Source organism: Sander lucioperca, chromosome 18 (assembly GCF_008315115.2).
Source record: "Sander lucioperca isolate FBNREF2018 chromosome 18, SLUC_FBN_1.2, whole genome shotgun sequence".
In the NCBI taxonomy this organism is placed as follows: domain Eukaryota; kingdom Metazoa; phylum Chordata; class Actinopteri; order Perciformes; family Percidae; genus Sander; species Sander lucioperca.
The window spans coordinates 20658508-20674733 of record NC_050190.1 but is presented as its reverse complement, the minus strand read 5'-3'; the positions used below and the strand labels follow the sequence as shown (position 1 = coordinate 20674733).

Here is a 16226-nt window from a genome sequence, read left to right as displayed (position 1 = left end):
TTTCCTCGGCCGAGAGAGGCATATCCTACTACTCTAGAATACTGTACTCATGAGAACTTTGACCCGGAGTGCCCTGCTCTCAGAAGATAGAAAAATAGTTACATGGCTCCATACTTGACTAAATGCAGAAAATATGTCTCTCCACATCTATCAACACATGGTACTCCATCAGGTCTTTAGACTGGCCCAGGCTAGAGCAGCTGTGCAGCTGACCTGTTCTCTCAGCCTGCCTGAGGTATGATGTAACAACAACCAACCTCTGGTGCATGATAATGAATGAATTTCCAGTCTGTGTTTTTGCCTGCAGGGCTGTGAACTTGGTTAACCTCTTCATCTTAAGTGAACTTATGTTTAAATTACCAAGACTTGGGTTGGAACTTTTGAGCAGCTGCTTTGATGTCCACACAAATATTAGGCCTGAAATTGTTTTCTTAAATTTGCTCATCAAACCTCATCCCTGAAAAATGACCCAGCTCATATATGCTATTCTGCAGAGCACTGTGATGTTAGTACTCTACACAAAGTTATGAATGGCAGAGGATTTAAGGCTTGCTGGTTAAGTGACTGTGTACATCCAGAGGGCGAAATCCCCCAGCATGCACACTGGCCCTTGGGTGAAGTGACTGACCTACAAATGCAGCTTAGTCGCAGCTTGTGTAGCTGGTATAGGCTTAGCCAATCAGATTTGAGTTGTGCTTAAAGCAAAGCTGGAAAGCAGATGAATGGATGGAAGTATCATGGCAGAGATATTTTAACAAAGCTTAAACATGTTGATTATACACTGTATTTGTCGGTCAGTGTGCGTGTGAGAATGATATAGATTAGAACCTCTTTTAGAGTATTATAGGCTCTGGTGGTTGCACATATAATGAAACATGTCAGAGACAATAAAGGATTTGCATTTTTATTTTTTTATAAAAAAAGTACTGATGGTTACAAAATTGAATAGTCTAGAAAAATTAATGAAACATTATCACCAGGATCTCCTTTCAGTAGAAAACTAATTCAGAATCACTGATTCGCCTGAATCCTTTTTTAAGGGACAGTCCACTTGGTCCCCTAAATAGCTGAGGGCCCTTAATTTAACAATAGTCCCATATGTGGATGATCTACTGCTTTTGCTCCTCTCCACTGTCCTCCCCGTCACTGTCGCTGTCTCTGCCTGGATGCTCTGGCATCTTAGCATGGCCCACTGTATCTTGATTTTCTTCCTTCTCACTGGTGTCCTCCGAGTTTGGCTCTGAGGTTGCCTCTCCTTCTGGGGTGTCCTGCTCCATGGGGGTTTCTTCCTGCGGCTCCCCAGAGCTAACTGGCGCTTCCTCGACCACAGCAACCGTCTTGGTTTGTTGTGGAGGCATAGCCAGTTTCTGCTGTTGCTGCTAAAAAGCCAAAGGAAAAGGAGAATATTCCGACCTTTAGTTATTATAATATTAACTGTTAATGTTCAAGGCAATGTAGTATACATACACCATCTAAGCAAACCTTTCCCCCTCCGTCATGTCATATTCCTCTTTTTAAGTTGGCACAAGACAATGTCAATGTGACATTAAGTGTAGTGAAAAAAATCACTTAATATGCTTGGCTTGTGGCCTGTTAATTCTCCACATGCACAACTACAGCAACTATTTTACATCTGACCTATTTACTGTTCTGCATTAAAATTAAAAAAACTAAAATAGTGACTAGGGAGAGACAGCGGCAGCTTTTAGCACTGCTTCAGTGCTTAATATCATAAGATGACTTGACTTGATGAAATGACTTAAAGAAAGTTAAATACAAACGTGTTAGTACAATGTGTGTACACTTAACATAGTAACAGTACCCGTTTTAAATAGCTTTAGTAATATCAGCCTGTCTTCTATGATACACCAATGAGACAGCAACAGTGCTGCACTGCTGGTTGTTTTGAATGATACAGTAGTATATCATTTGACACTGAATTCATCAAGGGTTTTTACCTGTTTGTACTTCTGGGAGGTCTGGATCATGTGCATGTACATATTATATACCAGGTTGGTCATCTCTGGCATGTTCTTGATGATTTGGTCTGGCTGTCCAGAAGCATCTCTCTGAGGAAAGGAAAGAAAAAATATCAGTAAGAGAAAGATAGTTATGAATCCAGGATGAAAAAAGAATGGTAATGAAGAAGTATACCTGACTTGTTAGCAGGAACCACATGGTAAACTACTGATCTGACATAAATTACAACTGCCGGCTACCTGCTTGGTATTTGAAAGCAAATTTCTCACTTGCTGCTCACAGCGATCACTGCTCACGTACTATCAAAAGGAGTCGAGAATGCAGAGTTCGTAATTTGACAATATTAGTATGCAGACAAAGTCTTACAGCCTAAACTGAGGAGTGAGGCGAGAAGAATATTCAATCTGCTGGGCTGTTACCTCCTAAATACAGGGGTGATGGTCACAGAGGCCCTTAGGGCATCAAGTGAATGCGCTGATGGCTTCAGCACTGTAAAACTTAACTGTGTGTGGTTTTATTACTGTAAAACTAAGTAAAAACATCAAGGCATTTATGAGTCTCCCAGTGATTTGAGTGTGATTAGACATTTAGCTTTACCATCTGTCAAATACTATCCAACAGCGCTGTAAATATGTATATATCCATATGGAGCATTACGCAGCAGTGTTGTCGCTTATTTTATAACTGCTTCTGAAACAGCACTGTTAAGTAGCCTGTGAAAGTTCTGGTCGAGTACTGCCAGACAAAAATCTAACTGCATCTGCGTGTAAGCAGCAGGGGTTTACTGACTCCAGATAGACGGGCTAAGCAGGGGCCGCATGTGTGTGCCTAAAAGAGCTGTCGCCCACGGGGATGAACACTCTAGAGTCAGAGAAAGTGTCAGAGGCTATGGGGTATTTTAGACACCCCGGTTGCCACACACGCCAGTCAGAGAGACACAGTTACCAGACAACAGTCGACTCATGCTGGCCTGGCGGGATTTGGGGGAGTGTTTTTGCCTTCTGACCTTCCAGGGTTAATTATAGCCAGGCCCGTGTTTCCCATGCTTGCAGATGGCCCCATCTGAATGCTGTTAACAGGCCAGAGCCAATGGGTAAAGCTGCTGTAAGACTTGGGACTGTTAAGGACTAAAGGGAAAGAGGATGCCATTCAGTATATAGAGGCAGGATTAGGCAGAGTCAGGGGGCTGTGTTAGGATGTTGGGAGAGTGCAACAGTTATATGGAAATGGGAGCTGATGTGAAAAGTAAGCTTGGTTCTTATCGGCAAATATGGAGCTTGAGCGCTTTATTATCAGCCAAATTTAATTAAGAACAAGATTATGGTGCTTTAAGAAAGTGTTGTGCATGCAGGCGTACATACCGGCTGTTCCTGGCTGTAGTATTCATGCGGCCTGATGTGTAGCTGCATGGGTCTGGCAGTGAGCTGGTTGAAGACAGGAGTCAGCTCAAAGCAGTTTTGAAACAACGACACCCGGGCAAAGATGTACAAACCAAGTCTGGCTCTTGACATGGCCACCACCAGACGCCTTACATCCCTGTAGAGTTATAGAAGAAAACATATCGTTAATAAAGTGGTTTGACAAAATGGAAGAAACAATCAAAGTGGGATGAAAGTGTAAAATTGTAAGAAGAGAGGAAATCATGTGTAGCAAAAACAAAAACTGAATCAAAGTGGAAGGATCAAAGCTGTGCAAAGTAGGAGGATAGAGGTTTAGTGAAGGATAAGCAGCAGTAGGTTAAGGGGACAAATATAGAAGCTAAGAGAGAAATAAAGGAATGAAAGGCAAAGACCAGGGTAGAAGTGCAACGATGAATCGATTAGTTGTCAACTATTAAATTAATCACCAACTATTTTGATAATCGATTAATCGTTGAGTTATTTTTTTTATTAAAAAAAAATAAGATTTCTCTGATTCCAGCTTGTCAAATGTGAATATCTTCTAGTTTCTTCTCTCCTTTGTGACAGTAAACTGAATATCTTTGAGTTTTGGACAAAACAAGACATTTGAGGACGTCCTCTTAGGCTTTGGGAAACACTGATCCACATTTTTCACCAGGTTTTGACATTTTTATAGATCAAACAACTAATCGATTAATCGAGAAAATAATCGACAGATTAATAGACTATGAAAATAATCGTTAGTTGCAGCCCAGGGATAAACAAGACAGACAAAAAGAGGGAGATGTGGGAGAGTACAAGAGAGGTAACATAGGTTACTTTTTCTTGCTATCCAGTAGAATTAAGAGATTAGAGACAGAGGAGTCATTTCCCAGAGAATGGAGGAATCATGCTTGGCTTGCTGTAGTGGCCAAAGAGTGAGCACTTCATGATATTAAGAGGATTAATCTTTGCAATATGCATGATGAGTTCCAAGAGGTTGTTTACCTGCCCTATTTTAGAGGAAGGTGGAAGAGAAATTCTTGGACAACTTCTAAAAGCCACAAAAATTTACTCTTTCACAAAGTGAACCAATAAAAAAAGGGAGGGAGAGTCTTCAAACTATGTATTAAATAAACCTTTGTAATTGTACTCTTCGTAATCTTTGTATTGTTTTAGGTGTTTAGATGACAACCTAATGGAGCTGTGCAAAAATATGACCAGCTGGCCTATAAATCTTCAAGACAAAACCATACTGGCTTATAGAAATTTGCAGAGCACAAAAGAAGGCAGAGCATGCAAGAGGGAAGAGCAAACCGCTCACGCAAGCAGCTGTGGCAATACTGAAAACATCTTCAGTTTGATACACGAGAATTTGGCAAACACTTACTCACACACCCATTCACCCACCCACCCACACACACACACACACACACACACACCCACACACACCCACACACACCCACACACACCCCCCCACGTGTGGATCGGGCCGCACTTTTCTGTCCGAGCCTGGCCCGCGTCCGACAGAGCAGTAACCGAGCCCGGCCCGAGCCCGACACAGTTAAAATCTCATTTTTTTCTCATACTAATGACACATCTACGTTTGTAGGAAGGCATTCGGAAATGTCAACAGATGAGCGCATCAGCACACACGGGGCAACAAAAGCACGTTAACACAGGCACGCACCTACATAATAAGCTTTTTTAAATTTAAAATGTTCAATGCCTTATCGCGCTGATGACCGAGCCCAACCCGAACATCATTTCTAAATATCTGTCGGGCTCGGTTCGGGTATCCATCTTCTAGATAACTAACTAACTAACTAACTCACTCACACACCCACACACCCACACACACACACACACGGTGAAATGCAGACAAACAAATGTGGAATATGTCCACCTGAGCACTTCATGATATTAAGAGGATTAATCTTTGCAATATGCATGATGAGTTCCATAAATATGTAGAAGGAAAAAAAAGGCTTATGGAAATCATTGTGCAGGGTTTATGAGTGAGTGAGTTAACAAGTGCAGCTGGTAGGTTATGTAAAATTACTGCAAATTTCAAGCATGGTACAAAATGAAACTTGAACGCACATTTCCACAGAGACAAACTACAACAGCCTACAACTAATGAGCACAGCGCTCTAGAAAGGCTGAACCAATCATGAAGCATGGTAGCCTGTGGACATGGCACTACTGAGAGACGCCCACCTGCGTTTGCTGTGACATGGCATGGCAAAGTGGACGAATACCGTTTGCATGTGTGTTCTCACGTGTGTGTGTGTGTGTGTGTGTGTGTACGTGTCAGAGTGTGTCTGGATCTGGGCTTCCCTGTCAAAGAATGTTCTCCAGCATGTGAGCGTGCCTGTGTGTATCAGCAGGAATGCTTCTCCTGTCAAAGCAAGGGTCATCTTATCATATAGTTGGGTCCCCTGTTGTCATGGCAGCAGATTACCATGAGGTCAGATGCAGGAAGGGGGGAAGAGTACAGAAGATAGCACTCAGTGGTACACCACAGTGATCCCATAAGGGAAAAACACAATGGACAACACGAGAATTTACCATAAACCACTGCTCTTTCAACCACTCAGCTGACCATTCAGAAGTGTAAGGGGGGCCAAGATATGAATGAATATTAAGTCAAAACAAAGCATATAAGTAATAATAATAATAATAATAATAATAATAAGTATATAAAGGGGAAGTGTGTCAATTTTACTCAAAGTCTATCTCTAGTACTATTGTACCCCTTCACTGACAACTGGTAACTAGAGTTTTAGCACACTGTTAAAAGGGACAACCTTCCCACTTTGGGTGGGCTGAGAATGTGTATAAGGCAGGGTGTAATATTCAGTGTAAGACAAGATCAAATGAATGATACCGAGAGGAGAGCAGGTGCTGCCAGCAAGATAAACTACCACTTTCTGTGGCCCGCTGCACTTTTCTTTCCCAGCTACATCAATTCATTAATTTATCTGTGAGATGAGGAAAGAACAAAATAGAGTGTTTAAGTGTTTTCTCTGCCGGCTAAAAATGACTGGGGGGGTGGTGGGGGAGAGTATGTATTTAGCTACAAAAGGAATGGCTTATTATTCGTACTGGGGTTCCAATTTTCAGACTATCCAATGAGAGGGCGGGTGAATGCACTGGCAGTACAGCTGTGATAAAGCTGTAAGCAATGCAATTCCAACAGCAGTCACTGTACATTACAGCCAGAGGCCAGCATGGCAAGCTGAAGTACTATGAAAGAGTTCAGCTTCAATTGTCTGGTATAACAGCATGGAGTGTATTAGGTGTGAAGAGCTCATCAGGATGTCATGGCAGCCGAGGTGTAGCCCATTTCACTACAAATCAATTCGTGAAATGAGAAAAGAGGTGGTAATAAAGAGAAGAGGGAGCAGAGAGATAAGGAGACAGAGCTAAAGACTAAGAAGAAAGGCCAGCAAGGGAGTATCGTTGAGTGGATAGCAATAGGACATGGAACAAAAAGACAAAAAAAAACTACCGCTGCAGTTTGGTTAACCATCATGTCTCTTAATGACTGTTATATGGTATGTCTTTGATCAGAGCGGAGCTCTTTGTTTGAAAGTCTCACCCCCAATCATCAGAGCACAATGGCTTCTCTTAACCAGGACAAAAAGTACAGTCAGCGCCACAGACATGCTCCTGTCCTGAAGCACCCTTTGTCCTCACTGCTTCAAATTAAGCTCATGCATACTTCAAGACAGCCAGTGTCTTTTTTTCCTTTAGCAAACTTGATTCAGTAGTTGTACATGACAAAAGGAGAAAGCCTCCTTAGAGCAGCTGTCTCAAGAGAGTTAAGTGTTGTTTCCCTGGAGGATGTGTATCTAAGGTGTAGATCCTATTACACAAGTATTTTTATAGTAGAATAGCTGCTGAAGGTGTCTATTTTGGGTAAGGCATGTTTTTGTGCTTGGCATGCATTGAAGTAATTACCTCAGATGTCCCACGGCTTTGGTGCGGACCAGTGAGAGGATGATGTAGTCATTCTGCTGACCCTGGAACCTGTCCACTGTTGTCACCTGCACAGACACACAAACATATTCATTATTGAACAAAAAAACTCACAAATATACACATAAATATGCTAACTACAAAGATATGCTAACTAAGCCATGCAAAGTAAATAGGTGTGTGCATTTCAGGTAGGTGGAGGGATTTGGATATGTTTAGAAACATGAAGGAGACTGCTTTCTGTCTTAAATTCACCTTTTTCTTTCTTTCTTCTTTCTTTTTTTTTGGGGGGGGGGGGGGGGGGGGGGATAAATGATGGTGCCTGTGTTTTCTTGTTACTGCTGTTATCGCTCTGGGCCACATGGGCAGCCAGCCGAGCTAATACGGCTTAGAGGGCATTTGCTGCTACTAGCCTCTTACCTGGGCCCCTGAGACTCTGGGCCAAGGTACTGGGGGCCACACTGCTTGACTGGATCAGAGATTATTTCAGGGAGACAGAGAAAGTTTTTTTTTTTTCCAAAGCAAAAGGAACCTTGTGTCAGCCAATTTGCTTTTATACCCTGGTAATCCTGTCTTGCTGAGAAGCGTACTTATTCCTGTACATTAAGAACAGAGCTGTGTTGTGACTTTGCCAGTGCTGTTACAACTTACATAATAAAGAAAACATACTGCACTTGCAACTTGATACAAAGCGAAGAAATTGAGATGCAACTCTGTAAAACTGAACCCATTACACATAAAGTACTAGCTGTACTGTATGTATAACTGCTCCTACAGCCAACATTCCACGAACTTCAATGCACAACCCATGGCAGTTTTTTTTATTCTCAAGTGCATATATAGCCTGGATTTCCATCCGGTCCGTGTTTTCTTTTTCTTTTCTTCAAGGGATAAGCAGGTTAGTTTAATATGATGGGCCCATAAAACCTACGGTGGCATCCTAAACACATTGTATTGAAACTAAAATAACAGTGTTTAAAACTGTGATAGAAGCAGGATGAATCTGCCACGGGCCATCACTTATGTCATATATACACAATTATACCTGTCTTATTGTATTTTAGCTTTTTTTCCTATTCTCTATTTTATTTCTTTATGATTTATTTATATGACTTTAAATACAAAACATAGTGTGTAAGCCCTTACACGTGTGAGGAAAGGGAAAATAAATTATTACAAAGTGATAAGGGTCTTTGGTAATGGCAACCAAGGAAGAAGCAATTTTGTTAGCCTAAACCTACATAAAATAAGACTGCATGTAAATAATGGTTACATACACAAAACACGTCATAAGTCCTCCTTATTTACTATTGAACAAAAATACTACTATTTAGTTATATAGACCACATGCTGCGAAATCAAAAGCCTAGCAGAAAGAGGTTGGCCTTTCCTCTATAGATCCATCCTGTAGAGTTGATCAGTAGGACATCAGCTACCATCGAAAAGCCACACAGGCCCAGGACTACAGCAACCAACCTATGAACCAGCCATGCTAAATAAATCATCCTGTGGTCCTGGTTACCTCATATTAGGTAATGCAACTTTCAGTGACTTTCAGTCCCTTTGCTAAACCCATCCAAAACCTGGGCAACAGGAAGAAAATGTGTGTGAACTTGTGAATGAGGGAGAGATGAGGCTAATGATGTAGTAGACCAATATTTATTTACGTATCCCTGTTGCTATGTAGAACAGGTGCAGCACCAGAGGCAACAATATGTTGGTTTTACAGTAGCATGAGGCATCGTGGGTTGTATGTTAAAGTCAAATGCTTAATGTTCAACTCAAACAGCCGCGGTATGCATGCATGCATGCACATGTTCACACAAATGTCGCACAGACAACACGCCAGTACACGCTTTGTTGAAAAAGGCTATAACTGTGGATTAGAAGAGGATATAACGGCATGGTTTTAACCGAAACAGTCCAACTTGTTTAGCAGAGATGGGGCACTTAAGAGAGGGAGTTATTCTTAGCCCACAGACAGTGAAGCCCAGATAGAGAATCTACCGAAGGCATAGCATTTTGCATGGTGTTTAGTTATTTATGAGAAATCTTCCAGGGAGTGAATTACAGAGGTCATGTCATTGTGGCACATGCATGTCTGTGGATACAAAGCTAATGGTCAAACATGGATCTCTCCTCTCGTTCTTATTCACTCTATCCATCCTGCTATGTCTGACTCATGGCAATTATGCCCTGGAATGTGCAGAAGGCAGACAGATTGTTACATTTTTCACAAGAGACTCTCAGGGATGAGAGTTAACAGTGTAATGTTTCATTCCAAGTGCCTTCATATCCACATGTCTCAGGATTTCATATCTGTCTAAAAAAAGGCATGCTGGAACATGTTAGGAAGACATTTCCCTATCTATGTCAACATATCTGGTTATAAGATGTCCTGGTTCTGGTCACACAGCAAGACTTGGTTTCCTGTTGTTTAAAGAGGCTCCTGCTCTCAGAAAATAAAGGAATCCCACAGAGGGATGGGGAAAGTGTGTGTGTGTGTGTGTGTGTGTGTGTGTGTATGTGTGTGTGTGTGTGTGTGTTTGCAGCCATGTATATTAATGAAGGGAGGGATGCAGAAGGTGAATTCAAAGATTCAACATGCACAATCTTCCCTTTTAAGTCACCTATGGTATCTTTGACTTTTGATGTGCTTTCTGACTAACTAAACACAGGTTAACTAAATCACATTTGCTCAACATTTTAACATTGTTTTGTTTCGTTGCTTGGCTGCTAGTAAGGACTGGGCTGAGATTTGGGTGGGATGAACACATGCTGTGATTTTGAATCCAGTTTGAATTTATGTAAAAATGTTTTGATTAGTGACCTGAATGAATTAACACTATTCTAGTGTTTAAAATATACAACACCAAAAGAAAGCAAATTCAAGTGGACATTTTCTGTAAACATTAATAGAGTAAACTAAAAAAAAAAACATCATTAAAGATGCATAAATGCAAAACTGCATGCATATGCATGGCAACTGTTGTGTTTGAAATTCAGTAGACAGCTAAGGCTAGTGTGTTTATTTGATTTTGAGACTGTGACTGGTGCTAACTGTCCCGCCCGTTCTTTTCTTACTAATTAAAGTCATAGCCGCAAAGTGGGATGGCTGTTGACATTTGCTTGGTTTTAGCTATTGTGACACATTCTCAGACACTCTGTGGACCCAACGCTCTGCGCCATGACCTTTCAGCTGGTCAGCATTTTCCCGCAAGAGCCCCTCTTTCTTTTTCATCTCCCTCCCTCTCTGGCTATCTTTCTTCTCAGCAAATCTAACAGCCTGTCACCCCTGTCACTTTATTACTAGGCATGCATACTGACTAAGGCCATGAGCACAATGAATGACACTTTGTCTCAACATTGCTGGACATTTAACATGACCAAGCACAATTTCTGGCTAGCTGTCTGAACAGAGAAGACAAAGCAACAAGGAAGGTATGGATGTACAGCACGAAATACAGACACACCAACAGCAGATTAAAGACTCCAGCCCTGCAGGTGGTAGAATGCACCATAAACACAAAAACATAAGAGGGATTCACGTCCTGCTTGCTTGTTAGACAATTAATTAACCGTAACATCTGCGGTTTGTGTTTGTGCCTTCATGCGTTCAAGGATAAGCCTGATGATATTCTATATTTTTCTTATTGTCAGCAAATCCCATAAAAAGACCAAAACCAACAATAAAATTGTCCTACTAACAAATACAGCGTATTCCTCTGTGCCGTAGACCTCCATTTTGTAAAAACAATTATGTATTTGTGACCCGTTTTGTAAGATTTACGTATTACATCAGGCTGGGCAAATGGAATGTATCAAGAGACAGACAGGTTTTGGTCTTTTCGTTATATTTGTTGACAATATTTTTTTTAGAAATCAACAGCATTATCTATTCCATAAAAACCCTGCAAGATGAAGAAACTTAATTGTATCTAATATACTGTGAGTCTGGGCTGAACACTGCTGTATTGACATATACTGTTGAAACTTCATTGGCCAGTGGGGAAACCACCATGCTTACCCACACACTCTGCCACTTTGGCACAATGACATGCCAACTGACTGGTGATGTGCCATTTACACTCCGATCTTGAAACTTTCGCTGGCATGCCTAAATAGTATGTGACATTGTAAAGTGTGTGAAAGGCCTGAAGAACAGAGACCAAAGAAAGGTGAGAGAATGTGAGTAGGGAAAAAGAAACGAGTGAGAGGAAAGGATAACCTGAGGCTAAAAGCATTTAGCAGTACAAACAGAAAATGGATGGGAAACTGTGCCAACGGGCTGCTGATTTAACACTGTGTAAAGGAAGGAGAGAGAGAAGAAAGACAAGAGGAGTAGGGGGGAATACCGTGGGCTGAAAAACAATCCAACAGTATTCTTCAGGGATGAACACATCATGGAGACTACACCCACTTTTAAAGTATGCACATTTAAATCCTTTCCTCAACACACACAAAGACACACTCAGTTAGTTTGATTTACAGAGGTATGCAGTCAGCTGGTATATAAACTGTTGAACAGAGGGCACAAAAGGTCCTGCTCTATTTGGGTCTTATGACCTGCATCAGTCCTGATGGTCTTATGATTTGATGGAGCAAGACAATAAAGACCAGGGCGAAATAGAAAAAAAAAACTCTTTTGCTTTACCTACAACAGGGAATAGTGAATAAAGAACCTCCATGAGCTGCTCATTAATTTTTCACCCTGCAAGAATCACACAGATCCACTTATTTCTAGGAGATACTGTATGTCACAATTCAAGTATGAGACCCATTGGGAAAACTTGTAGGTAAAATGTACAAATCTAATTAAATTGCACAAGGAGAAAGAGGAGACTGTGTATGATTGTGGTAATGGGAGGCAGAAACAGCAAAAGCCATGTGAGAATTGAGAACTGCGAATTTATATATTTAGGTGAAAACATGCCTGTGGGACTGTGGATTCCTTCCTGACAGGAGAGAAGAAATGTGTCTCAAGTGATATTAGAAGTGTGTAGGTGTGTTTCAGTGTTCAGTGCTTGTTAATTTAGACTGAATTGCCATTTTGTTTCATTATATTAGGATCGCTGAACAAATTGAGATGTGGTTGGTGATTCAGAGGTCTGGAACCAAAATAAAGCTTAAGTAGTTTTTCAGGTGTATTAAAGACCATCCTTGTAAGAGAACAGTCAAAGAAAGTACTGTATGGAGATTAAACAAAACAGGACTTAATACTGCTGTGCTTATAATGTATGGTATTACTGAAAAAAAAGCTGTATGATGATGTACCATTTGTTTGATATTACATTAAGATACCATTTTGATTTAGATTGTAGCCCATTATTGAATATTGTACAATTGAATACCATAAACATCCTGTTCTATTACAAGATGATGCATTTGCATATTTCAGCTTACAGACTCGCGTTCATGCTTCCTTTGTATAATAAAAAGTTTTCTCCAATTTAATTTACATTTCACGAGGACATACTTCTTATACTTGCTTTAATAACAATTTAAATAATACAATCATTGGATGCAGCTGTATGCACTTTTCCCTGTGGTCAGTGTCAACTGGTGCATGTGTGTCCTCCTTACCTTGTTAGGCTGACTAAAGAAGGGATTGCCAGCACAACGCTGGTTGATGACGTCTCTGATCAGGTGTTTTTGTCCATTGTAGGTTGTGAGGATGCTGATGCGGTCAGCAGGGTAGCCCAGTAAACGCATGTACATGTACAAAGCGACAGTATACTCCGCCTCTGCCAGGTTCTTCACAGGAAGAAAAAGAAAAGGAGAGGGCAAGATTAACATTATCATATTTTAACTATACACTATTGTACAAGTAATGAGAGAAGGAAAAACAATGATGTTTGGGAATTGCTATCGTATATCAATTTGGTAATCTTGTAGTGAATCAAAGCAATACGCTGAGTTACCCAAACACACGGGTCTCTCTTACTATCAGCACAGCAAGGGCTGTCTGCTGTGTTTGACACTTTGCTGTTCCCATTCTCTTGTACTTTAACATCATGCTCTAGCCCTTTCTCGCCTGTCAAGTGTTTAACTTTTCAGCCAGATAAAAGCCCACTCATTCATGCATGAGTAACCATCTGATTTGGGTTGGAATTAATTGCCTTGGACAGAGTTCAACACCACCACTAGCTAGGCTGGGACAAAATGTCCCAATCTAGGATCCCCTACATAGAAGCGAGGAGGGTGAATGGCATATGTCTACCGTGGCTTTGATATTCATTAAGTGGGGAATAGCTGATTGTGTTTTTAGAAGTGTGAGGAAAGGCCGCATTATCAAAGGTTTCATTACTCAGTCTAATGGCAGAATGTTATCACAATATACTGCCAATATCACATGATTTAAATTTAACTAGGAAAAGCAAGATTTTCAAGAACAGCTGGTTCTAGTTGTTTCCAGATTCTATACAAAGATGATTGTTACAGGAGCGCTTGGTACTTGAAAAAATAAAATTATATATATATATATATATATATTTTTTTCATACAAACACTATCCTAAACATCAGACCAAATGTCCAGGCCCGAGGTCACCACCACAAGATCCTGTCCTCCAAATGTGTCTCAGTGTTTCCCATACATAGGTTTTACTTGCACCACCACGCGCACCACCCAGGTAGATTGAGACCAGCCCAGCTAGATAACATCCGAATTACATTTTTTCCCCAATCAACAATGTATTTTTACAGCGCACCTAGACCAGTGACCTCCAGCCCCTTACCCCTTATGAAGTCGCGCTCCGCGTGCATGACAGCGTCAATGCTTCACTTCAGGCTCAGAGGCTATTGTTAGTAGTAGCATGCTGCTGGTGGTCTTACCATGGGATTAACTGTATTAACAAACCGTAGAAACACTGCTGTGAAACCTCATTTATCAGAGTTCGGTTGTTACCCCTGTCCGCGGCAGTCTCCTCCACTCTATATCTTTATAATGGAGCTAACCGCTAATGGAGCTAATCGTTGCTAACTGAGCCTTCAGTTCCCGTTCTCCGTGCCTGAATCCATGTATTTATGAACTTGAGCCCGATTAAAATCCGAGATTTTATTAAGTTGGCTGTAAAAGTTTTAAACTACAACTCAGAGTTGTTTGAATGACAGAAATCTTCAGATTAGACCTTAATGAATTCAACGAGGACATAGCTGTAGTAGCCTACAAAACAGTGTGTTTACGATCCCCAAAACACGGATTAAAACACTTTAAAAAAACGAACAAAGACCTAACCCAAAAACAACAAAAAAAGTAACTTTAGTCTAGCTAGCCTTAGTCTTATATGCTTTAACAGGAATTAGGAGGAGACAGTGTTGAGATTTTTATTAACATTTTTTAGTATTAAGGTTAAGTTACATATAATAGCCTATTTGGGCTCTGGGTATTCAGGTATTTTATCTGATGAACCATAACATTTGACAAACCAACCAGATTTAATTGACAAAGCACATCATGGCTACACTTCATCTGTATCATCTTTTAGTCTGATATGTTTAATATGTAAATAGTTATTTATTTCGAAAGTATCTGTTAATGTTATGTAGCCTATCATTGTTTTCAATAAATAGTTCATAAACCTTCGTTTTGACTAGTTTTTACTGAACCCTATGAACAATAGCGCTGCACCGTCACATCTTGCGTCACCCACCACCACAAGTAAATTCTCAACCTGTGGGAAACACTGTGTCTAAATGTTAAGGCCAGTGTTGCATGCAGCATTCACCCACTTTACAATCAACAAATTCTCCAGCATGTGCATGTGCATCCTGGCTCCAAGGCTACACTCTGCCCTTCAAATGGGACCAAACAAGAAAAAAAGCAACAGCATGCATTATTCATCCAGTTTCTATTAAGCCTGGATTTCAGCCTTACATCTATGATAATAATGTATGCAGCTTCATCAACAGTTCCTGATCCAGCTGCACTGGAGTCAACACATCAAAAACAGTGACATCCTTTGTTCTTCTTCCCCTATTACATCTCTCGGAATGGCACAAATTCATAACTTTAATGACCAAACCATGTTTTCACTGATAGAAATGTTATTCAAGTTTAGCAGTGAATGTAAGGTATGAGCTGGTCCTTTAAGGAAAAATATTCAACATTATCTACAAATGGTTGAAAATCATGGGAGTGATTTTGGAGGCACATGTGGTGCTCGATGGCCTCACCGTGTTCATTCTGGCTGTACCCTTACTGTTTAGTAGGGCTGTTTGAACGAATTCCGAAATTTGAATATAATTTGAATATTAAAAAAATCAATACTATTCGAATGTTAAAATTACTATTTGAGTATTGCTTTTTTTTAATGTATTTTATATACATATATATCTATATATATATATATATATATATCTATACATATATATGCATTGCCTTTCTCGCCACAACACGCATGTGAAAATGAAATGCTTTTGTTTCGTCTGACGAACAATAAAGTTTTTGAATCGTATCACAATCGTACATGTTCCCGCGACGTCTCCACGGAAACGGAGATCATCGCACCTGACAATTTAAGAAGCGATGTGTGGAAGGTGTTTGGATTTCAATCCATAAATGGAAAAATTACAGATAAAGAAGTGGCAATCTGCAGAATATGCAAAATCCGAATGAAATATCACTCCTCAACGAGCAACCTGAGGGCACACCTGACAACGTTACACCCTGACAAGCTAGCCGATCTGTCCGAGGAACCGCCGCTAAAACAGGCAAGAATAGGTTCTTTTTTGCCTCTCTCCTCATCATGGGGCTTACCACCTGACAGCTGTCCGCCAAAAGGCGATAAAAGACAAACTGACACGATTCATCTGTAAAGATATGAGACCGATCAACATCACGCAGGGGTCTGGATTTAAAGATTTTATTCACGAGCTTGAGCCA

At 40.6% G+C, this 16226-nt stretch overlaps 1 protein-coding gene across 4 annotated transcripts in view; it reads right to left on the bottom strand.

Moving 5' to 3' along the window:
* Positions 1 to 889: 889 nt before the first annotated feature.
* Positions 890 to 16226, bottom strand: part of aqr (aquarius intron-binding spliceosomal factor) — a 56817-nt gene continuing 41480 nt past the window's right edge. For 3 of the 4 annotated variants that reach the window (XM_035994531.1, XM_035994533.1, XM_031309804.2), the window contains exons 32-36: positions 12927 to 13097; positions 7326 to 7411; positions 3342 to 3516; positions 1959 to 2069; positions 890 to 1379 (exon numbers count right to left, since the gene is read on the bottom strand). In XM_035994531.1, the coding sequence (XP_035850424.1) occupies positions 1110 to 1379; positions 1959 to 2069; positions 3342 to 3516; positions 7326 to 7411; positions 12927 to 13097 (813 nt within the window). In that variant the 3' untranslated portion in view covers positions 890 to 1109. The remainder of the gene's footprint in view (positions 1380 to 1958; positions 2070 to 3341; positions 3517 to 7325; positions 7412 to 12926; positions 13098 to 16226) is intronic. The other variant, XM_035994532.1, reaches the window with a different exon arrangement.